We start from the raw sequence: 25,639 nt of genomic DNA, 5'->3' as shown, positions 1-25,639 counted from the left end.
TTAGGGGCTGTTGTGAAGGTGGAAACTTGGGCTGCTGGGGTGGATGGACACGTGGGTGTGAAAGGGCTGTGAGGGCGCAGCAGAGGGCATGGGAAAGTAGAGCCATGCACACTGGATACCACAGAGCAAAGGGAGAGAAAGAGGGATAGAGTGGGGCCTAATGAGTGTTAGAGAGACAGAGAGAAAGGAGAAAGAGGGATAGAGAAAGGAGAAAGAGGGATAGAGAAAGGAGAGAAAGAGGGATAGAGAAAGGAGAAAGAGGGATAGAGAAAGGAGAGAAAGAGGGATAGAGAAAGGAGAAAGAGGGATAGAGAAAGGAGAGAAAGAGGGATAGAGAAAGGAGAAAGAGGGATAGAGAAAGGAGAGAAAGAGGGATAGAGAAAGGAGAAAGAGGGATAGAGAAAGGAGAGAAAGAGGGATAGAGAAAGGAGAAAGAGGGATAGAGAAAGGAGAGAAAGAGGGATAGAGAAAGGAGAAAGAGGGATAGAGAAAGGAGAGAAAGAGGGATAGAGAAAGGAGAAAGAGGGATAGAGAAAGGAGAGAAAGAGGGATAGAGAAAGGAGAAAGAGGGATAGAGAAAGGAGAGAAAGAGGGATAGAGAAAGGAGAGAAAGAGGGATAGAGAAAGGAGAAAGAGGGATAGAGAAAGGAGAGAAAGAGGGATAGAGAAAGGAGAAAGAGGGATAGAGAAAGGAGAGAAAGAGGGATAGAGAAAGGAGAGAAAGAAGGATAGAGAAAGGAGAAAGAGGGACAGAGTGGGGCCTAATGAGTGTTAGAGAGACAGATACACTTCAGTCATGCAAATAGCCAGCATCCTGCGTCCTTAATCTCACTAAATTGAGAAAGGAGGCAACCATGTCAGTGATGTCACCCTCTGCGGGTCCTGGGACACAGTACTGTACTGTACTGTACTGTACTGTACTGTACTGTACTGTACTGTACTGTACTGTACTGTACTGTACTGTACTGTACTGTACTGTACTGTACTGTACTGTACTGTACTGAAACAGAATCCACGTTACAAAAATACATCTACGGACACAATCATCAGACCACATCAGACTTCATCCTATACGTTATATAAATCAACATATAAATCGATGTAGAAACACACTCGAAATGATAAAGAGCGCCGCCATTTTGCGTACGCTCAAACCAAATTCTATGAAATGGGAGTTAAATGCTGCAATTTGTAAAAATGACAAAATAAGACTCCTAACACTGTTGAAGTGGGACTCGTAAAATATCCCTGGGACCCATCGAAAAGACCACCCCTGGGGGGTGGACCCATTACACTGAAAACCTATTTACATGACTGCACTTTATCAATTTGATTGTCAAATTGACGTACCAAGTACCAACCTACCTACCTGTCTGTCTGTCTGCCTGCCTGCCTGCCTGCCTGTCACAGGAAGGCAGACGGAAACAGACAGAGGTTTGTAAATAAAGCACAGGTGATATTGCCATTGCACAGATACTTGAAAGCAAAAAATAATAATGATAGTATGATGCAGTCTGATGCAACACTGTGTTGCAACCCTCCAGTGTATTGGATTGATGGGTTTCAGCAGTTCATGTGAACCTTACAGGAGAAAAACTCTATATATGCAATAGGTAAAAATGCTTGAGTTGGTCCAAAAACAAAAGTCTAACACTAACTTACACGTATGCAATGACTACTAACACAACATATGCTAAGGCAACAATAAATTGTTGATTTTTCTTTTCTTTTCAACGACAGCAGCCTAAACCCCTTTGCTCATAATGTTCACATGTACACTACTACATTATCTTATCTATCTATCTATCTATCTATGAGCTGTCTATTACTGGAATAAACTTTACTTTATGTCTGCTTAAACTCCTTTGTCAAGTTCACGTGCACGCTACAGTACCTCTTTATCGGGGTGCATACGTTTGTTAGACATACTAAGAGTCCGACAGGCATTAGTCCGACAGCACCGTCGCTCCCGGCATGCGCGGCAGGTTACAACTAACCCGTGGCAGGTTAAAACTAAGCCGCGGCTGGTTACAACTAACCCGTGGCAAGTTAAAACTAAGCCGCGGCTGGTTACAACAGTACAACTAACCCGTGGCTTCCTGTGAGGTTAGGTCAGTATGTCCATTACTGGAATAAACCTGGGATTTGCACGTCATGGCTGCTTCATTTCATACAGATTTCCATGTAGCCGCTTTCAGGAGCTTCAGAACATGACCTCTCAGATGACTCTCAGAAGAGCCATCGACATATTCAATTCCAGCTAAGAAACACAAATCTCATGACCTTGACGAGCTATCTGATTATAATGGTGGGTTAGATGAATGAACACTACTACAGTGTGTGTGTGTGTGTGTGTGTGTGTGTGTGTGTGTGTGTGTGTGTGTGTGTGTGTGTGTGTGTGTGTGTGTGTGTGTGTGTGCGCGTGAGTATGAGTGAGAGTGTGTGTGTGTGTGTGTGTGTGTGTGTGTGTGTGTGTGTGTGTGTGTGTGCACGTGTGTGCACGTGCATCTGTATACGTGTGTGCGTACGTGCGCGTGTTCTTCAACTCTTTGAATACTGATGCTATGCCTTTGCTTGTCTGTGTGTGTGTGCGTGTGTGTGAATGCACGTGCACGCTCGTGTGTGTGTGTGTGTGTGTGTGTGTGTTTGTGCACGTGCATGCGTGCATGTGCATGTGCGTGTGTGTGTGCGTGCGTGTCTGTCTGCATGTGACTGTGCGTTGTCCTGGTTTCAACCCTGCCGTGCCTGCACTCCCACATTATCATACAGAACAGACTGAGTGCGTGTGCTGGGTAGTAAAACTCTCCTCTGCTCTCTGACAGTCTCCTCTCCTCTCCTCTCCTCTCCTCTCCTCTCCTCTCCTCTCCTCTCCTCTCCTCTCCTCTCCTCTCCTCTCCTCTCCTCTCCTCTCCACTCCCCTCCTCTGCTCTGCACTGCTCTGCTCCCCTCTCTCTCCCTCTCCTCTCCCGCTGAGCTGCCCCAATGTAATCTGTAGACTGCACACGTACAAGGCCTACCTGAGACTACGGGAGACTCTCCATGTTTGTGCGTGCATTGGTCTATGTAACTCTGAGAGTGCACACATTTGCACGCACACATTTGCACGCATGCACGCACGCACAGTCGCACGCACGCACAGTCGCACACATGCACAGTCGCACGCACAGTCGCATGCAGGTCTAAATGCAAGGCAGAAGGTGAAGGTAGGGCGCAAGGAGCGCTTTTAAGAGCCTGAGTAACCGCTTACGTATGCGTATGAGTCCAGAAAAAAGAAAAGAAAGAAAAAAAAAACACATTCAATGTGTGTACATGCAAAGTGCATGCAACGAAATGCATGCAACGTCTGTGCACACAACACAACCGATGCCTGTGCGGCAAGCGGATCGTGTCCGCCAGACAATCCCTGTACGTCTGCATTCCCACTGTGTACAGCTGACAGCAATCACCTGAACTTGAATGAACCAGCCTTATGTAACTTTCCCTGCGATGGCCTTGGCTGGTACCCCCCCCACACACACACACACACACACACACACTGGGCCACGTACATTCAGGGAGCAGTGGATTTACAAGCCTTTTCAAAACATATCCCAGAATCTTCTGCATTCTACCAGAATACCGACATTTAGAACTTAAGTGCCTGTGTGAGTGCTGTAGTCGACGAGAGGCCTGCTGCACTCTGAGCTCACTTGAGGGGCTGTATAGTCGCTGCGAATCGATTTCCATGTGCCGCCTATAATTCACATCATGCCACACCGTTTCCCCCCACTGCTTAAATCAACGTGTACGATCTAGACTCTAGAGCTTGATTTGCTGCTTTGCATACAAACTGCATCTGAAGAGAGATTTGATGATGCACAGGACAGAGATGATGTAAATATGTATTTTTCTCTAGAGTTGTGCCACTTTACTTTCTTACTTTCATGCACACAACGAAAAGTAGCACTGAGAGGAAATTTAGAGGATAGATTGGTCGTTATCTTAAAGTAACCTAATTAAAGTTAAAGAATCAGTTGTTATTTGTATTGCAATAAAGTAGTGTACTGTCAATTACTGGTAACGACTTACAGTATGCCATATGTGGTTCATCATAGGACAAATAGTCTAAATAGCAGATCTACAAACTCACAAAACAATGCCATGTGATGCGTTGTGAACTTGTAGATCAGTTAATTATGCATTTTCTTGCTTTTTTTTAGGGGGGGCAATATATTTTGAAAAACATTCTCGACATGCCTCTTGCATATCCTAAGCGAAAGGTACAGTACTCCACTACAAACCTTTGTGAATTGGTTAAAGTTTTGAAATGGTGGAGAAATGCCTGAATATGTGCCCCAAAAAAAACCCAACCCCGCAAGAGTTCAAGTACGATCCTTTAATGACGTTATACAAATGCAACCACACACACACACACACACACACACACACACACACACACACACACACACACACACACACACACACACACACACACACACACACACACACACACACACACACACACACACACACACACACACACACACACACACACACACACAGCTAAATGTAGAGGTATAATTACAAGATGGCAACAGCATGACACCCAAGTGCAATGGTGATGCCAGCAGGAAAAGGCAGACAGAACGGCCTCAATATCCCCCTATCCTCTCTCCGAGTGAATGGCAAACAAATTGATTGAGTCCTACAATCATGTAAGGAGCTCTGCCAATACAACCTGGCTTGTATCGCAACCTTTTTGTCTGAGCTGTTGGCACGCACTTTCACTCCGGGAACGTCGGTGTGTTGAAGATTATAGACGGGGAACAAACGCAGCTTTAGTGAAAGGGAAATGAGAAGGGAGGAAATGAGAAGCGGAGGAGATGAGAAGAGTCAGTGTTAGAGGGAAAGAAAGAGACAAGAGATGCAGAAAGAGAAGGTGAGTGAGACAGACGGAAAGAGAGAGAGAGAGACGGGGAGGGGAGGGGGGGAACTGATGAGGATACAGAGTGGGGAAGGGGAAACAGGGAGAGAAATAATGAGAGAAAAAGAGAAAGACTGTACCCTCCTCAGTGAGAAAATCTCAAATAGATGAAATGGCTGATAGTTTGCAGACAGCCTCTTCAGTGTGTCAGTGGAAGGACTGCATCTATCCCCTTCTTCGCTAATAAGGTAGAGAATTCCCCAGACACCACCCAAGGGATCTATTCATCTGTCTCCAATAACAGAGCCACCTTTCCGCTCATATTGCCTGGGATTTGCATGGCAACATTTGCATATGGATTTAATAATGTCATCTGAATGAGGGGAGCGGGCATCTGTCAGTCAATGCTGGCTGCTTGAAAGGTTTCACTGCTTTTCTAGGTAACAGAAGCATCACATTTCGTCATTAGCATTAGCTAAATTCCATGTCTGTCTGTCTGTCTGTCTGTCTGTCTGTCTGTCTGTGTGTGCGTGCGTGAGAGCGTTTGTCTGTCTCTCCGTCTCTCTCACACATATTCTCTCCCCTCTCTCTCTCTCTCTCTCCATCACACACACACACACACACACACACACACACACACACACACACACACACACACACACACACACACACACACACACACACACACACACACACACACACACACACACACACACACACACACACACACACACACACACACACACACACACACACACACACACACACACACACACACACACACACCCTTCCTCTCTTACCTTCCAGCCGCTGCCCGCCTCCCGGTAGTAGGGGAAGTTGTCACAGATCCACTGGTAGATCTCGCTGAGGGTCATGCGCTTGCGCGGCGAGCCGTTGATGGCGAAGGTGATGAGGCTGGCGTAGCTGTACGGCGGCTTGCCGTCGCGGTGCTGCGCCGCCTCCTCCTGGTCCAGCGTGGTGCCGGGCTCCAGCTGGGCGGCCTTCTTGCCCGACCCGCCGTGGCCCCCGTGGTGGTGTCCGACGACGTGGTGGCTGTGTCCTCCTCCAAGATGGTGGCTGCTGTGATGGTGGTGGTGGTGGTGGCCGTGGTGGAGATACCCCGCGTCTCCACCCTTCTGGATGGCTGCCCGCATGCTGAGCTGGGGGAGCCAGTCCATGGAGGTCAGACTGCTCTCCAGCTCAGAGGTCATGGTGGCTGGGTGTTGGGGGAGGGGGGGGGGTTCAAGGGTCAAGGGTTCACAGAGGGAGGACCAGTGACGTTTTGCTGTGAAGAAGGATCTCCTTTCACTCACTGGTTGGCTGACGACGCACAGCGGCCCTGGTTGAATTCTGGGAGAGAGAGAGAGAGAGAGAGAGAGAAAGAGAGAGAGAGGGGGGACGTTTTGTTTACAACTCAGCTAGTACAGCACACACACAGCTTGTGGAGGATATAGAGCGTCGCAGTCCCGCCTCCTACCCTGGACCAGGAAACAATATTTTGGACCAAACAAATAATTACAAAGAAGAAAAACAACAAAAAAAGTGTTGTAACCTGCCGTTTTTTTCTTCTTTCTAATTATTTGTTTGGTCCAAAATATTGTTTGTGTTGTCATGAGTTGTCACGACTCGAGTTGGCTTTGTCCGCGGCGTAACCGTCTTTAAATAAATACTTTAAGAAATGTCTATGAGGAAAATGCATTGGGTTTCATTTCCTGGTCCAGGGTAGGAGGCGGGACTGCGACGCTCTATAGGCAGACATAGATTAGTTAACTAGTACAGCACACACACAGCTTGTGGAGGATATAGGCAGACATAGATTAGTTAACTTGCATACTGGTTTATTATATCTCTGCTGTCAGGGAGAAACAACCTAAAGGTCATTACACACTGGCGAATTAGCGACGCGATTTATTCGTGCGAATAATTCGCCTTTTTTTAAAACCAATTGAAGTCAATGCAAGCTTCCACATCAGTGGCGAATGTGCGAATGTGCGAAAATGCGACCGTTTTCGGTCTTTTTTTTTTCGCTCTGGTGTTCGCTCCGGTGTCGAATTTTTAATTCGCGTCGCTAATTCGCCAGTGTGTAATGACCTTAACTCCAAAATATTCCTTTTTCAGGAAATTAAAATATATATTTGAGAGGGAGAAAGGTGGTGGAGTCAGCTGCTTTAGCAGACAGTTTGAGAGTCCAATTTTGTACTTTTCATTGTCCAATATTTTTTTAACACACAGACATAAAGGGTGTTCAATAGCATTCATTTATGAAAAAATAGAATATCATATAAAACCTCAAAAATGGAGTTAGGTGGTTTCCTCCCGACAGCGACGATATTATATATTACTAGGACGGCGCCGGCCCGGTTGGGTTTCTACTGTCTCTCTCTCTCTCTATGGCCCACCCCCCACAGACATCTCGTGGCTTATATTATGATGAGGATATTATATTATGCATACAGTGTACAGTAGGTTTAACTTTTTGCCATGTTTATTACATAATATGACTCTGGAAATGGCACCTGGCATGTAATCGCACAAATAATCAATATATGAGACAGGCCTTGTTATGAAGATTAGCTTTAACCCATTTTGGGCGGGAACCCCTTTTGGTGTTTTAACCATTATGTTATAATTTAGCTATTGAGAAATAGCAGATCTACAAGCTCAAGCTTGTAGGTCTGCTATTTTTGAAAAATAGTGAAAATATATATTTAATAAATATATAATAAAATATTTATTTCAGAAAACTGAAGGAAGATTATTTTTTAAATTTCGAGGTCAGGCCTAAATGGGTCAATGTGGCAGTTTGTTGATGATACGGTGCTGCCTGTTGGTGAAGTCTCTTACCATTTCCATTGCATTCCATCTTTCTCCTGGCCCAAGCATCCGTGGAACTCACTGAGGTGAAAGGTGGACTCCTTGTCTGGTGCATGTTAGCACGTCTCCCGTTTAGGAAGCGGTGAGTGCCGACACTGAAATCACACAAACACACACGGCCGTGCGAGACGGTGAGAGCTCGTCTCTTTGCCAGGAAGCCTCATAAGATATTAATATTGCCCAGCCGCTCGGCTGGCCTCGGCATCTGTCCAACCCAGTTAAAAGTCTTCACTTTCTCCCTCTCTCTCACTCTGCGTCCAGTTCTGTCTGTACGGATCCCCACTCCCCGACACTCTCCTTCCCTCCAAAGTGGAAATGGCAATTGAATCTGCAGAGTGACTAAAAGCTGGAGAATTGTTTTCACAAGTGCCTGCCAAATGGGGGTGTGTGTGTGTGTGTGTGTGTGTGTGTGTGTGTGTGTGTGTGTGTGTGTGTGTGTGTGTGTGTGTGTGTGTGTGTGTTGTGCGGGGGGGGGGAGCAGTTCGGGAGAAATTCCAACACTCCAGCGGAGGCTGAAAGGAGGCTCACACACCCCTTTTCTTCTCACTGTATCACCGCCCACCACCTCTGCCCCCCCACCTCTGCCCCCCCCACCTCCGCCAGCCCAACCTGCTCATGTTATCTGAGCATCGGCGTGCCTCACTCTCCTGTCAATTCGATGCTCCGCCCTCCCTCCCTCCCCCCCACTCCCAGTCCTGGACTGAGACAGATGCGCACAATGGAAGCACTCAAGGAAGCCTCAACATTTTTATTTATTGGCTATTTTGGGAGTGAATCTGAGATCAGAATGCGCCCTGTGTGAGTGGGGTCTGGTTGGGGCTTCGGGCAGGAAAATGCTTTAAGGATGACTCAGGGAAAAATAAAGGAGATTTTTAATATATGTAAGAAAATTGGTTTGCCAATCGCTCTGTGCTTCCATCGGGGCTCAAGAATTACGACCCAGAAAGTCAGAACGCTGACTCATCATCGGAGTCAAGATGTCACATTCAGACTGTTCTGATTATTTTGTTTTTTATGACTATAAAGATGTGAGACGCCTTTGGAAGCAAACTGTTTTTCATTTGGGGGACAGAGGCAGATCTTACAGTACCTTACTTTAACCTACAAAAAAACAAACAAAAAAAAACAGCAAAGATTTAACCACATAGCTTCGAGAGTTCATCCAAGGGATACAGGAATCTAAACCTTCATCTCATCCCATACAAGCCTCCAATGTCCTTGAACAACAAAGAACCTACAGGCCCACGCATTTTCCATTCAGGTTCACTGTAGTATATCATCTAGCCGGAAGAACTTCAATGAGCGTGCCTACCAGTAGTAACAACAAAAACCCTTCTGTCTAGTTTTGCAACCATCCCCCTGGAGAGCCCAATACACCAGGAGGAAGGGGAAGAAGAACCCAGGAAAATACACTGCGCCTGCAAAATCCTTGCTTAATTAAAAATAGGAAAAGGAAAACAAATGTTTAGTACACACTCATAAAATTAAACAAAGCCAAGGTTTGGGGACAGGAGAGGAGAGGAGAGGAGAGGAGAGGAGAGAGGAGAGGACCGACAAGACCTTCTGCAAAGCGCCATCCCCGTAGTGTCTACTATCCCATCCTCCACCCCCACCCAAATCCTGGGAAGCCATCTTAATTAGTACACAATTTCTTTGCTGAGGGGAATGAAGCCATACTGGTGTTAGTGTGTGTGTGTGTGTGTGTGTGGGGGGGGGTGGGGGGACCCTACAACAAGTACTTATTCTCCCCTCATTAAAAAGGAGGCTCAAGCTGCAAATCAGACTGCCACAAGCTCCAACCTGCTGTGCAGCCTCGGCTGTTGTTTGTCGGGAGGTTTGGAAGCGTGGGCCGGCTGCACGGCTGCGTGGCGGGGTGCTGGCCTGGCGAGGAACATTTGGCATTATGGGTAATAAAGGAGAGACAGAACAGGGGGCGTGACTTGGCTTCTGGGGATATGACGGGGTCCCTGCTGTGGCAGGCAGGCATGCAGGCAAGCAAGCAAACCCACAACCTAAAAAGGTCCATAGATTCTCAACCTTTTTTCATTTCAATGACCGCTGGAAAATGAGGAATCAATGAACTCACCTGAAGCACGTGAGTCTTTAAAAATTGCAAATTACATACATCTTTCACTAAACAAATCCACACCCTAATTAGATTTTTGGCCATAGTCATTCACAAAGATAGACCATTAGTAAGATAACTAAAAAAATAAAAAATAAACATAGCCCACACTGACATTACACAGATGTTACTTATTATTAGTGTGGATTCCTCTTTAGTTCCTATAGGGCACGACTGCACTGCGACACTGCCCATAGGAGCTTCTTAATGAAATCAATCATTTTGAAGTTATAACCTGCCTGTCTTGATCTGATGGTGCTGGTGAGGACTCAAAGGCAGGACAGCAAGGCAGGCAGAGTTGAAAACCCAATATTGGATGATTTAATACATACAGTGAAAACAGTCACAATCACAAACACTAAACATGATGTGACACAAGCAATGACTCGACAAGGACTGACTGGGGAACACATGAGATACAGCAGGGAAAGACAACCATGAAAGCTATAGAACAGATAACAATACATAAAAATACAAGGCCTAGACTCTACCACAAAAGACACAAAAGTCGGTGACTGTGATACTGCCCCCATAAGAACCTTTTCTGACATCTCATGGTAGCATACCAGCTAAATTATTGATAGTTAGTGGTCCTATAATGGAATAAAAAAAGATGATGCAATCTTGCATTTTATGAATTTACGTGTAGGCCTATACCACCTCCTCTATTGTACTTAAATACAATACAGCTTTTTCTTTTACAAAAGATGGTTATCATTTGGGAGGTACTGCTACAGGCAGTACTATTCTATCATTTGGGAGGTCAAATTAAATAATGGACATTATTTCAAGAACAACTATTCAAGAAGACAACAAACTATGGTCTCAAGACAAGTGATCCAATTTACCATGATGAAAGAAAGTGTATCCTATACATAAATACATAACCAGCGACACTTAATAACCTTGAGGGAATAATTTCAACATGATGCAAAACAGGTCATTGACAGTTAATCTCCTCGTAGCAGGGCTTTTTTAGTTTTTTGTAATGCAGTGCATGAGTGCCCATGTAACAATTATAGAAAACAATCACAGCAAACACAAAGTCTAAATATGTCCGGGATGTCTGTCTGTTTTGTTTTGTTTTTTATCACTAACTAGGAATACATCTCAAAAGTAGTAGGCTAAATAAAAAGAACAGATGTAAATTAGTTGATCATAACCCGGTCAAATCCAGAGTGTAAAATGTTACTCTAAACTCTAAAGTGTAAAATATGCAGGGTTGTATGTACAATTCTGGGCACAGCCTGCCAATTGGATACAGAGTAAAATAAATAGTACCATCTTATAATAATGAGTATTAAAGAGGACCGATCTGACAAAGTTAAGGCATAACATTGGCGACGAGCTGCTTTAATATCGTTTTTACAACTAAAATCTGGTCTTCAGAGACATGCACCCACTGAATCTAAAGTTTGACAGGGGGCGCGCGAATCGGACGGGCTGCGACCACACATGCGGAATGCCAAACGGAGCCACACTATACTAAATGTATGCATTTTCATATGCATCGATCAATGAGGACGTATGCAATCATGTTAGTGACACAAAACAAGAACGTAACCCAACTTCTGTGAATGAGGAAGTGGCCGCGGGGCGCACACGTTGGTCCGACATGGGACAGTCCGACATGCGTGGCTGGTTAAGACACATGCGTGGCCGGTTAAGACTCACCCGTGGGCCGTGGCTCCGGTGGCCGGTTAAGACTCACCCGTGGGCCGTGGCTCCGGTGGCTGGTTAAGACTCACCCGTGGGCCATGGCTCCGGTGGCTGGTTAAGACTCACCCGTGGGCCGTGGCTCCGGTGGCCGGTTAAGACTCACCAGTGGCTTCCGTGTGCGGTTAGGGTTAGGTTAGGGTTTGGGGTAGGGCAGATTAGGGGTAGGGTGTCACAGTCAGACTATTGCGTGTGTGGTGAATTATGAATCAATAATTCTTACAATATCTCATGTTCGTGGGCCTAGCATATGGGTGATCCTGTTTATTCATTAGGTATAGTTAATTGCACCAGTCAGTTCGTCTCCAAAGTATGTGACTGTCTTTCCCACACACCCGATCCCATGTGGTGAGGGCCATTTGCTATGTGCCTTCCTGGGCTATTTTGTATGACAAGAGGAGTTTGTTGACATGAAGGAACAGAATGGTTGATCAAAGGGTAAATGGTTCAAAGGGTCTCTACCTATCTATAGGGTGGCCAAATGCCAGCTGTCTGGAGCTATGTGTATTGTGTAAAACTGTACTTAAACCATGAGATTTCTATGTCAGTCGGTCAGTCTGGGACGGCGTGAGGCCGCCGGAGGAGCCTATGCCATGCTTTGCTATGCTGTGTACTTCGAAATAAACCAACATCTCTGAGGAACATCTACTCTGTCTGCCGTCTCACAATTATCTCCGCTCTCCCGTTTTGGTTAAGTTTGTATGGTCTCGTGTCCAAAATACACGACATGTGGTGCGACGAAACCGGTGTCTTTGGTGCGTTCCAGCGCCAGGCAGGAGGAATCAGCGGCTTTTTATTCAGTCTAATCAGCGAGTTTTTGTGGAAGACGGCAACGACGGGTTCCAGCGGAACGAGGAGGAGGATGGCGACGGACCACCGCGATGAGGAGTGTTGCGCAGCGACGACGTGCGTCTCTTTCCAACTGGCCAGTGGACGGAGGAGCGGTCGGCGAGGAGCGGACAGCCACACGGAGGCCTTCGATCTTCGACTCGGCGCAGGGGACGGCGAGCAGAGGGGCGATGCGGCGCGGCGGGGGCACCAGCGTTCCAGGGGGAGAGGGGATCGCTCATCCCGACGGGGAGGGGCGACCACTCGACGCTTGGCGCGGCGGCGGTTTCCACTTTTCCAGGCCGACTGACGACGCAAGCTGAGGGCCTTCACGGGCCTACGGGGTCTGTGATGAAGATGTTGCTTTTCTCTTCGTTTTCCCATCTCTGTTGTTTCAGAGCTGGGAGGGGGGAGGTGATGATGAGATGATTATGAGAACTTTCAGCGAAAACAGCGGTGAACATTTTCTCAACTTGGTCCATGCAGCTGAGCGAACTTTGAGGTAACGGAATGCAGAATACAGAAGATTTTCCTTTGTTCATATCAGAGGGGAGACGGGCATTCCTTCTTTCTGATTACAAAATTGTGCGTCGTGTTTGTTTCAACATGAATTAATAGGCCTCATGTTGGTATGTTTTGTCGTATAATTAGGTAAGTTGGTTCATAAGTAGCCTAATTGTGAATCAAATAGGTGTTTTCCTCGAGACGTGAAGAGAGTATTAATTAGTTAAATATTGCTTAAACTCTGGCCTGTTAATGTATTTCTTATTATGGTCAGGATAGGTCTGGAGACTTATTTTGATTTTTGGTCCTGTGAAACTCCAAAGAGAGAGTTTCATGTGATCTGGTGTGTATGTTCTATATACCTTAGTGGAGCAGAGTTTTATTTAAAGCATTATAAACGTATAGATATGTTATGGCACGTCCTAAATTTCCTGAAAGCGGCAATGTCTTGTTTAAACGTCAGCTAATTGTAACTTACTAATCATTTTCCATTATCCATTGTTTAAGATACTTGTCAGGATAGTGATTAAATTACAGGGCAATTGGCTAATATTTACAGTGTTTAAAGAGGGTTTAATTTTACTCTGTGGTTCTCTAGGGCTTAAAATGCGATTTTCTTTGTTTGTGCGCAGACGTACAAACTGAGATATTGGTCTTTGCTTTTGTCGAAGTTGACGAGGTGACGGCAGTTTTCATGTTCATTGTTCTGTAACATTTTTAGCCATAAGAGTTTGAAATAACACGAAGAGAATTCTCCACTGATCCCAAAATTGTATTTGTAACTACTGTAATGTATTCATTTATGACGAGTTGTGTAACCTTGAATGTCTGTGTTTGAAAACCCTTTGGGAAGTTCTGTACTGTAATGCTGTTATTCTGGTGTCTTGAGTATTGTTAAGCTGAGGGTCAAGGGGGGTGGTAACTGGTAAGATAATTATGGTTTCATATTTCATAGTGACAGACTGTGTCTGTCAAAGGGGGAATGTGGTGAATTATGAATCAATAATTCTTACAATATCTCATGTTCGTGGGCCTAGCATATGGGTGATCCTGTTTATTCATTAGGTATAGTTAATTGCACCAGTCAGTTCGTCTCCAAAGTATGTGACTGTCTTTCCCACACACCCGATCCCATGTGGTGAGGGCCATTTGCTATGTGCCTTCCTGGGCTATTTTGTATGACAAGAGGAGTTTGTTGACATGAAGGAACAGAATGGTTGATCAAAGGGTAAATGGTTCAAAGGGTCTCTACCTATCTATAGGGTGGCCAAATGCCAGCTGTCTGGAGCTATGTGTATTGTGTAAAACTGTACTTAAACCATGAGATTTCTATGTCAGTCGGTCAGTCTGGGACGGCGTGAGGCCGCCGGAGGAGCCTATGCCATGCTTTGCTATGCTGTGTACTTCGAAATAAACCAACATCTCTGAGGAACATCTACTCTGTCTGCCGTCTCACAATTATCTCCGCTCTCCCGTTTTGGTTAAGTTTGTATGGTCTCGTGTCCAAAATACACGACACGTGTCAGACTGTTAGTATGTCGGACCAAAGGTATGCACCCAGTGGCCCTTGTGTTTCTGTTCGGATGTCTCTGTACTGTGGATAGTCACTGAATTACCCACATTTTGGAGGATAAAATGTGTACATATTCTGGAGGATCAAATGTATACATATTCATAGGAATACTAAATGAGGTCAAAGATAGAGCAAAGGAGCAACGTTAAGCTCCATTAGGGATGTTTTGAGGGGGAGGAAAATACTTGCATTTATTGAACAGGGATGTTATTTTATGAGGATTTAAACGACACCAGACAGGGACACGTGGACAGGGACTTTAAAATCCATTAAAAGGAACAATTGTGAAATGTCAAAGGCAATGAATTAAAGAGGATGAAACTTTTGTGATTTTAAACTTAAGTTATTAGCGTCTATTAGTTGGCACATCCAGAAGGGATGACAAGCATTAGCCAAAATGAAGGAAAAAAATTAAAAATAAAATGAAAAAAATGGAAAAGCAAGGATTTGGCCATTTTCGTGTCAATACTTTCCTCCCTGGCATTGAGGACGCCACTTCTTTCACAACTTGGGCACATTGTCCCTTTAAAGGAGTTGGGAGGGGGGAGGGTGTTGTGTGTGATTGAATGTATTCACCCATTAGACTTTGTAGCTGTGATGCACTCACCCATCTGAATGCATCGCTAACAGCTAACAGCCCCCCGCTGCTAGCAGGCTTTTAGGCTGAGAGAGGCTTTACAGTTCTGCATTTTAATAGAGAACTTTGAATGGAGAGGAGGAGTGGGTGGAAATGGGTGGTTGAGAGGTTGGGAGTTTGTGTAGAAGGAGCGGGGAGAACCAAAAGAAAGCGACGTCAAAATATTTTCAGAGGAGAAATGAAAGTAATGACAAAATGCAAAGAACAAAGTCATTTTCTGATCTAATTCACACCAATAAACAGTCCTAGATTTGTATTTAACACGGTTGGCGTCTCTTCATTTCGTGGTTAATTTCAATGTGTGTTAAGTTTTCAAGTCAATAATGTCATTTTGTTTTGAGGGGCGCTAGCCCCTCCTATATTTTAAGAATTTAAGAATCTAAGAATTTACGTCATATGTGTCTGAGCAAATCTGCTATTTTCATCCTACACAAACATTAAATTCCCATTGACAATGAATGGAGAATTTACATCATGTGTCTGAACAAATCGTCTATTATCGTCCTACACAAACATTAGGGGCTATATCTTGCGCCCTTATCCCTTATCCCTAAACTAATTTGCCATTTTTTACTATTTTAAAAAACCTTTTAAAATAGTTCAAATAGCCGATCTACAAGCTCACAATGTCTCGATGTAGATCGTCTAGTTGAACTATTTTAAAATGTTTTTAAAAATAGTAAAAAATGGCAAATATGTTTAGAGATAAGGGATGAGGGTGGCGCAAGATGGAGCCCTAAATTCCCATTGACAATGAATGGAGAATTTACGTCATGATGATGTACGATGATAAGAGCGCCCCTCACTTCACACGGGTGTGATTTTTACTGACAGGATTAAAGGCATCATATCTGTGATCTCTGTGCTGATATCATTCACTGATTTACCATCCTTGCCCTTACAGTATGACTTCAAAGCCCTAACTACACCAAAGGGTCGCCATGAAACTCCTTGGGTCCAAACGGTTGCAAGGAGTTGCATGGTGACCCTTTGGTGTGGTTTGGGCCATTGAATTCCATGCGTTGAATCACTTGGGACAACGTGGGACGACGTGCGTCGGACATATCATAAAACCGTCTCGACCCTTTGGTGTGGTTAGGGCTTTATTCTGTTTGTTTCCCCTATTATTAGGGAAGGGGAGGCTGGGCTGAATTTAGATGGGCCACTGGTTGTGTGTTTCTGTTTGTGTTGGGGGGGGGGGGGGGGGGGGGGGGGGTTAAGGTAGCTCCAGACCACCGCACCGACGGTCGGCCGCGGAAGCAGTTGGAAAGCATCTGAAAGAGTCGCCTGCCGACAAGCTCACGTCAATTGCCGTCGATATCACCGTGCCGGCTGGTTGGAACCCTTTGATGAAGAACCGAGCATGTCTGGTCAGTTGCCGACCTCGGGAGACGTCAATATCCGTGTGGTAGCTGATGAGGGGATAAATACTCCACTGTAGAGTGGACATCTAGTCTGCTCGTCACGTTTCAGGGCTGACTACTCGTGTACGTAGGACGTTGTCTGAACAAGTCTGTTTGGTGGGGACGGACCTTTAGTATTTTGAGACTTCTATCTTGCAGATCACATCTGGTCACTTCTTGGGCACTCACTCTCTCCCTCTCTGTCTCTCTCCGTCTCTCTCTGTCTCTCACTCTCTCTATCTATTACAATTAACGAAATGTTTGTGTCAACGCTGTGATTGGCTGAATTCTGGGCGAAATGTTTGTGGCAATCAGCGCTGTGATTGGCTGAATTCCGGGCGAAATGTTTGTGGCAATCAGCACTTGTCATTGGCTGAATTCCGGGCGAAATGTTTGTAGCAATCAACGCTTGTGATTGGCTGAATTCCGGGCGAAATGTTTGTGCCAATCAACGCTTGTGATTGGCTGAATTCCGGGCCCGTGGATATCAGCGCTGTGATTGGCTACAGATTCCGTTACTTCGTGTAACTTCGTGTGTTGTGAGATGAGAAAACAACACGCCACGGATATTTCATTGTACAGTACGTACCTGAGGGGTTTGTCATTGACGAATAATAGTATATAGCCGATATTGTAGCCTACTCGATGTGCAGGCCTAGGCCTCTAGTTTCCTTACAATGAATAATCAGTCATATTTATCCATATATCGTATTGCGTGCGTCTTTCAGCACTCTAGATTTCCCTCTCTGTGTGGGCTCTGTTTCTGTTCTGTTTACGAAACGTATCGCACATCAGTGTGGATGCTCAGATAATTATCATTTCACAGTAGTTGTTGTGCTCCGTGTGAATGGCGCATGTCATAATAGTCGTACATTCAGCACAATGGCACAACACATCGCAAGGTGACACTTGTAGATCCCCATGGCAATGGGAAAACACTGGTGATTTCTGTGTCTTGAAATGAAGATAACATATCCTACAATTTGTTGTAGATGTGTTGGAAGTAGTTTATTTAGTTTGATTTCCGTTTTAACATCTTCTGCATCTGATCTGTCATCTTAAGTCTCTCTCTTCTCGGGTCAAGGCCCAACCATTTTGTAGCCAATGACGGGCAGTAGCGTGTTACTTAGTATTATACCACAGGTCGTTTCGAGGAAGCAATCTGATTGGTTGAAACGGCGTTCTAGCCGTGGGTTAAACCAGCACCATTCACCACCTAATCAAAACAAAGAATTCAGCTGCTCTGTTCTCCCAGAGCGCTAGCAAACTCGGTGGCTAGGCTAGCTAGTTTCTTGGGACATTTGTGGTCGTAGTGACTACATCTGTCAATAAAAAAATATATTATTTCAGCGATTTTCTTAGTATTAAGGGTAACTGTTGTATAATTGCAATATTACACTCGAGGGTGTGGTTTAACGTGATTATTGCCACTTCAGTGATGCTTGCGGAACTCGACTTAGTCTCGTTCCTTACCGCATCCCTGTCGTGGCAATAATCACGTTAACCCACACCCTCTCGTGTAAGATTGCTTAAATATATTACGAGCCCGGCTGCAGCCCCTGAATCGCTAGGCACGCTTCATTGAAAGAAATCCCACCCATGTGAAGTGAGGGGCGCTGTTATCATCTTCCAACATCACTACCAATGTATATACGGTATGCATCTTTTATGACGTAATTATCAGACAAAACAAACAAAATTAAACTCTGTCCATTTCAATGGCGTTTTTAATGTTTGTTTAAGGAAAATCATCTTACATGATTAGGTGATGTAATGATGATGTAAAACAAACGGTGTCAAAACTAACTCTCTTTATTGTTAATGGGATTTAATGTTTGTGTTAGGGACAAAACAAACATTATCTTCTCTTCATTGTCAATGGCGTTTTTAAAACAAACATTGAACTAAAAACAAACATTAAACCTGTATATAGAAGGGCCCTCAAAAATTACACCTGTGTGAAGTGAGGGGCGCTGTTATCATCATACATCATCACATTCCGGCCAATCACAATTGGCGTCCTACATTTTCTGTCCTCACTTTTCATCCTCAATACGCACATTACTCAGCCAATCAAATCATCGCTATGGGGTGCTCAGCCAATCAAATCATCGCTATGGGGTACACAGTACACAGTACACACAAACACACAAAGCTGGGCATAGGAGGTGCTAGCGCCCCTCAAACATGCTGGCGAATGAAACAAAATGAAAATTCCTTGACTATCAGACTAATATATTACTGTAATATTACTTTCCACAGTAACTAGTGTATCGTAACAATTACCAAAACAGTAATAATATTACAGTTATTAATCCAAGTAACGCTGTGTACAGTAAATGCGTTACAATGTATGCTATATTTGATGGGGGACAGAGTGTGCAAACAGTGTCTGGGGTTAGTAAATGAGATGGGGGGGGGGGGGGGGGTTCTGGGAAGGAAGGACTGACTGCCTTGTCGAAGGCTAATGTGTCAAAAGAAAGTCTGTAGGCGTGCTGAGCACCATCATGTTTAAAAGTGTGGGCCATTCAAGGGAGAAAAAGGGTCCGAAAATCCAAATCCGACGTCTTAATTACTTTCTGCTTCAGTGCCAGAAAACTTGCCAGTGAAAAGGTTCAATTATAAGATATTGAGGCAAATCAGCTGCCCTTATGACAGCTGCTTGGTCGCCCGTCAATGTTGTTGGGTTAAGTAATTATCATTTGATGCCGTCTGCTTATTCCTGGAGGAGAACCGAAGCGGCGCACATGATAGTTAAAGAATCATTCAAGTCAGTTTTATTCATTTTTGTTTTTACCTCGATTCTTGAATATTGGGTTAGTGGTTCTCGTTCATGGTCAGGTAAACTAAAAGAACGAGGGAAAATTTAAAACAGATATTTTTAAATCATGATGTCATTGACTGTGCAGAATTTGCATGCAGTAAGTTGCTTCTGAGCAGGAGTGGTACTGTAACCTCCATGTCAACCAATTCAATTAACCCATTTTGGGCAGGAACCCCTTTTGGTGTTAGCATTATGCTATGCTTTAGCTATTGAAAAATAGCAGATCTACAAGCTCATAGCGCGCCACCGAGTGGCGCACTACGAGCTTGTAGGTCTGCTATTTTTGAAAAATCGAATGACAAAACTGTCAGGATGTAGAAGACATTTTTAGAATCTGATCTCAGGTCAGAATTGGTTAAGGAAGGAATAGGACGATATACTCACACACCCATTCCCTCAATGTTCATATTAATTTTGAGAGAAACAGACTGTTTTATTCATTTACGTGTGTACAGCCTTCACTCAATTGAAATAGAATCTATTGATTCCAAGTTTTTCTTAGGACTAAAAGCAAAGCTGATTGAAGGAAACCTTGAAAAAAAAATCAGTAGGCTCCACTGCATCCCTAAAGGACCAGAATAAATATCTAAGTCAGTAAAGCCCTCACAGAACACAACACCTGAAAACATCTGCCAAGGTAGAGCGAGTTAGCGACCCAGTAGACTTACCACCGCCGACTAGGAAAAAGCTATCACAATTCGAGATTCTGACAACGGCAAAGTTAAAAAGGCATATTTAGTCATAAATAAAACATAGGAGTGCAGCATCTCAGCATGCTCCCCCAACGAAATGTCCCAGGAGAGAGTTGGAATGCTGTTTGTGAACTCATGCTTAGCACAGTACAGGGGGGCTAGCACTGCGTCACCACGACTCAAACTACATTCCCACATTCAGCCCTATTCAGTGAGGACTACTCCTCTTTAAAAATTCATTAATTTACAGCAAAAATAGATTAAAGCGCCCAACTGCACCAACCTAAAAAGTTTGGCTTGTGAATAGCATTAATAATAGAAATAAGTCCCCCAATCCTAGAGGCACTGGCTTGGAGGCACGGATTAGGTTTTGTTGCGCTTTATAATGGAGAGTCATTTACATTTTTTAGAAGTATTACAGCTTTTTGATGGTTGTTTATAATTACATTGTTTTACATGCAAATTGGCTTACAATTGTTACTCATTAAAACATAACCAGTGGAGGGCAACTACACTCTCTGTTCATGTAAGACATGGGACTTTACACTAGATTCACAATAAGCTTTGCACTCTGCTAGCATGTGCAAAGTGTTTGACAGCACCAAGGCTGAGTTATTATCCAAAAGATAGGCCATTGAGGGGTGATCATCACCCAATCTAATCTCTTGCATCTTTCTCTTTCAAATCAGATAAATGCTTATATGGATGAATCAAAGCCGATGCGTGACAAGATGAAAGGAGTTTCTAATATTACTGAACTTGAATTCAGATTATCTGTAGTTTTTGATTGACCATAGAATCACCACAGCTCCTGGGAGCACTCTCAGAAGAAAGATTAGATACATTCAAAAAAGGAGAGAGAAAGAGAGAGAGAGAGAGAGAGAGAGAGAGAGAGAGAGGCTGCTGTTTTGCACGCATATCAATTTATTGCATCTTCAAATGAATATCCTTCCCTATCTGGTGATGGAGGGGAAGTTCCTCAGGTATAGCAGCTATAACCTATACAGTATATAGTGGAACAGCCTCGTCAGATGTTGATGTTATGTAGTTACTGTGTCAAGCAGAATGCAGCAGCAAATTTCCTTCGCTGGTAATGAACACTTTTATAAAAATGTAATAAAGTTTTCAGGGATACCTTTTCTTGTGACCACGCGGTCTGACTTATGGTGCGTTACCCGTTCAAATCATATAATGGAAATAAAGACACACCAAGACTGCATTTTAGTTTTTATTCTTGCATGATGGATCGAAGAAAAATGTTTGGGCTATCCAGCCTTCATCAGTGTGGAGAGTTTCTGGATGTTTGTCCCTTTTGGACTGACATTCAGAAACATGCAAGAATAAAAACTAAAATGCAGTCTTGGTGTGTGCGACCCATTAGCTTTATTTCCATAAAGCTTTCAGGGACAATGAAACATTCACACCCATGTGTTTCCTACTAGTTAGACAAAATACATTTATATTTGATTTGAAGGAAGTCAACAATTTGCCATGACTGTAGTGTAAGTGTTCTGTGGCCAAATGTGAAAAGGCTACAGCAGCACAGAGTGCCTATCAGTAAACGAATGCATGAATGACTCAAAATACTCATCAAAATCAGCCCTTGTAAATTCATTTGAATTCATATTTACAAAGTTATTTAAATAAAGTTGGTGTTATGTTCTATAAAAGAAATAAACTTGGCATATGCAATGATATATATATATATGTATGTATGTAGTGTATCATAGGGCATTAAGCAACTAGTCGACTAGTTTACTAGTAAATCCACTAGTCGACCTTGTTGGTACTAGTTGACTAGTTGATCAAAAATAAAATAAAAATAAAACGTTTATTTTATTTATTTATTTCCCCCCCCCCCCCCCGATTTTGTAGGTCTCAAGATCAGGTAGATTATAGTTATAGTCACCAATGTACACAGTTTTTAAATGTACACATATTTATTTATAATAGGTGGCTAAACAAGGTGGTTAAACAACTAGTCGACTAGTAAACTAGGCAACTAGTCAACTAGTAAAAATGACTAGAAGTGAATGCCCTATCATCCCTCCATACATACACCTCTTGAAAGTTAAAAAGCAAGTTGGTGTATTGCACTGTATTGTTTATGCAGGAGATGCCTGCGTGTCTTGGGGAGCAACCCTTTTAAATATTATATTTATCATGATTTGTGACAAGTGCACGGTGTGAAATCCATTGTGCTTAAATGAGTTGGCAAATAGTTCTTGGCAAACAGTGAGATGCAAGTATGTGGTTGAACGCTGTAATAGTAAAGTAATCAAAATGATTCCGTACAAGAAGGAAAACAATAGATTGTAAATAAATAATGTGTGCAGCCAGACATCATGAAAACCATGATTGATTCGTACATTCACATATGGTATTCTTGTTTATCAAAGAAACCCATTGAAACCCCACCCACAGATAGCTCATATTAATGCCACTCTAAAAGTTAGTACTATACTCATTTCTTAGTATTACTTTTGCTGACATTGACGATAATTACAACGACCTTTCCAGTGATAAAACAGAAATCAGAACACATTACGTGGTTTTCTCCCCTGCACGTTTCATGTGATTCTGCATAACATATTTTAATGAGGCATTTAGGGGTCTATGAGTGATCTATTGAGAGCATCTACAATGGCAATCACCAGTGAGTGTGGCAGCTGTTCTGCAATTAAAAAGCCAAATTAGCCTCAATCAACACCATTTAAGGGCGCACGTAAATCTCAGTGCAAATAATGATGAGAGAAATCTGTTCAGACAGCTCTCATCTTGATAAGAATTAGAGGCGCATCCAAATCAGAAGCAGGGTCCTCTCCCCCACATTTTCTCTTTCTTTACTTCTCCTATTATCCTCACTCTCTTTTTCTGCATTCTTCTTCTATTGTATTTGTTTCAATGGAAATGTAATTGTTCTGTATTGGCCAATGACACAGACGTTGTATGAGGAAACATTGTTATAGTCCTTTGTACATGTACATTGTATATATATATATATATATATATATATATATATATATATATATATTCCAGGTGGTCCCAAGATACATTTAATTAAATGATGGAGAGTTGGTACCCAAATGGACACTTACGGTCCATTTCGTTTCATTTTACACTCTCAAGAGTTAAATTATTGTTAAACATCTGCATTACTTTAATTTACAAAAAGTGTACACAATTAGAGAATGTAGAAGAATTGTTATTTTGATCAATGTTTGTGTGTTATCTCTCCTATGGTACCACATCAATACAGCATGAAATTGTGTACATCTTATTCAACAACAACAAGTTTTGCGTCTGAGAGTCTAAAATGTCATCAAATGGTGGTTAAATGCAGAATAGATAATGGACCTTGACATGAAAAGGGTTGAAAACCACTATATCATAAGCTGTAGTACACCTGTGTACTATATTAGTTAGTAGAGCAGTATAGGCCATAGGCCTGCCCTATAGTATTATTACAATAGGGTTTTCTTCAATGTGTGATAGGCCTATAAGTCTTACGGCTGTTGGTCCCTAAAGCAGAGAAGGTTAGTAAATGGTGCATTTATATAGCTCTTTTATCCAAAGCGCTTTACATTCACACACACACACACACACACACACACACACACACACACACACACACACACACACACACACACACACACACACACACACACACACACAGATGGTGGAGGAAACCATGCAAGGTACCAACATGCACATCGAGAGCAATTAGGGGTTCAGTGTCTTGCTCAAGGACACTTTGACACTAACTCTGGGGGAGCCCGGAATCGAACTGGGAACCTCACGGTTTCCAGCCGTTCTACCGGCCACTGCCACCAATAACTACGCCAGCCTTGCTGAGCCAAGTGAACCCATAGACCATGCAGGAGCCTATCTCCTGTTTCCATAGAGTAAGGCGGCTTGATGTACTACAAGTACATCTCCCAGCCATGATGTACCAACACCCCCTGGACGTGACACTAGTATGTCGCAGGGACTTACCCCCCAATCCAACCCTTGATGCTGAGTGCCAAGCAGAGAGTCATTGGGTCCCATTTTTTAATAATCTTTGGCATGACCCGGCCAGGAATCGAACCCCGACTTCCCAATCTCACAGAGGGCACTCTAATCATTCACAAGGCCACTGACCTGACCCTATAGTCAGAAGGAGACCATATTTGGGTATACTCAATGCAACTCATATCATAACCCAATGTGACAATAGCCCATTCCCAACTTGTACATATTTGGGTGATAATTGTTCAGTGATTGCCATGGTGCCAACCTCAACTTCCACATTTATTTATTTATTTAACAATTTGAAATGGATTCGGGAAAAAGGTATATTCAAGGCCTATAGGGCAAATGTGTCAGGTTACAGTTTACCCAAAGCTTTGCCTCTGCTAAACTCTTTTGAAAGTAAAGTAATTATATATTTTAAGTTGAACACAATCCTTTCAAGAGTGACTATACATTCCACAATGACACACAACTCAGATTAAACTTGATATCATGACTGAGTAGGCTGCTTAAATCACACAGGTAGGCTACCACCAAGCTGTGGTGATGCTGCCCCCCCCCCCCATGCAAATCACCCATAGCACAACTCAATAGATAATTCCTTTCAGCGAATGTCATTAAAATCTGCTTTAATACGCCGATAATGAGCACGAAGTATATCCAGCTGTTCTTATGATTTTAGAAAACTTTATTACCGAGTCATCATTCTACATAATGTAGGCTACCTTCACCTGAGAATATATAATATACAATCAATGACATTGCTAACAACGAGGACACAAGGATGGACATTCCGTATTTGGCGATTTTTAGGTTTGTTTTGTTTAATACGACATCGACAGTTTATCACATCTAAAGTGCTTGTAGCAGCAGGTATGCTATGTTCGTGCACGCATGTTCTGTGCGTTCATTTTTTCCCCAACTATAACCTACGTATCATTTTCTCAAACAAACAGCCGATTGCTAGATATAGGCTAGCCCCAATAACTGAATATGACCCACACGACTATTAATACAAAGTCATGGAAGTTGACATGACATGGATATGTTAGAAATACAACACTACAAACGCTGTCTATGAAATATGCATACTGTGACAGGCAGGGAATTTGACATGGCCTGTCATTAACTCAACTCCCTCAAGCTTAATCAAATTTTCTCTCCCTGAAAGACGTTTTTTTTTTTAAATCTCGAGCCCTGACCACTGTCATCCCCAGATCCTTCAGCAATAAGACTACTTACTTACCCCGGGAAGGTGTTTATGTGCCGGCTCAAATTTTTTTCTTTCTTTCTTTTTTTCCCCCTTTTTCCTCCTTCACAGAATCAGCGGTAGAAGCCTATATTCTGCACTTGGAAATGTCCCTCGAAGACAAAGCTTTATGGGAGGTTCAGTCACTTGGTCGCATGCACAGTGCTCCGTAACGGGCGTCAAATTGACCGGTGCCCGTGGTCATTTGACTGTCATGATGAGCAGACTTGACCCGCTATTCGCTTTTGCGGCGCTCAACAACAAGGATCCCCGGTCTCACTACCCCGTCCGCCTGCT

At 43.4% G+C, this 25,639-nt stretch overlaps 1 protein-coding gene across 1 annotated transcript; it reads right to left on the bottom strand.

The window, feature by feature from the left end:
• Positions 1–25,639, bottom strand: LOC306933439 (forkhead box protein J3-like; the record flags this gene model as incomplete). The annotated part of the gene is made up of 4 exons (XM_079515661.1): positions 25,340–25,639; positions 7,748–7,872; positions 5,704–6,253; positions 1–111 (listed from the first exon to the last, which is right to left on the bottom strand). Exons 3-4 carry the CDS (start codon positions 6,112–6,114, stop codon positions 1–3), a joined length of 522 nt encoding a protein of 173 aa, XP_079371787.1. The 5' UTR covers positions 6,115–6,253; positions 7,748–7,872; positions 25,340–25,639.

The sequence above is a fragment of the Electrona antarctica genome (genome assembly GCF_951216825.1).
Source record: "Electrona antarctica genome assembly, chromosome: 2".
Classification (NCBI taxonomy): Eukaryota; Metazoa; Chordata; class Actinopteri; order Myctophiformes; family Myctophidae; genus Electrona; species Electrona antarctica.
The sequence above is the reverse complement of the archived record's forward strand: the minus strand, read 5'-3'. Positions and strand labels throughout refer to the sequence as shown.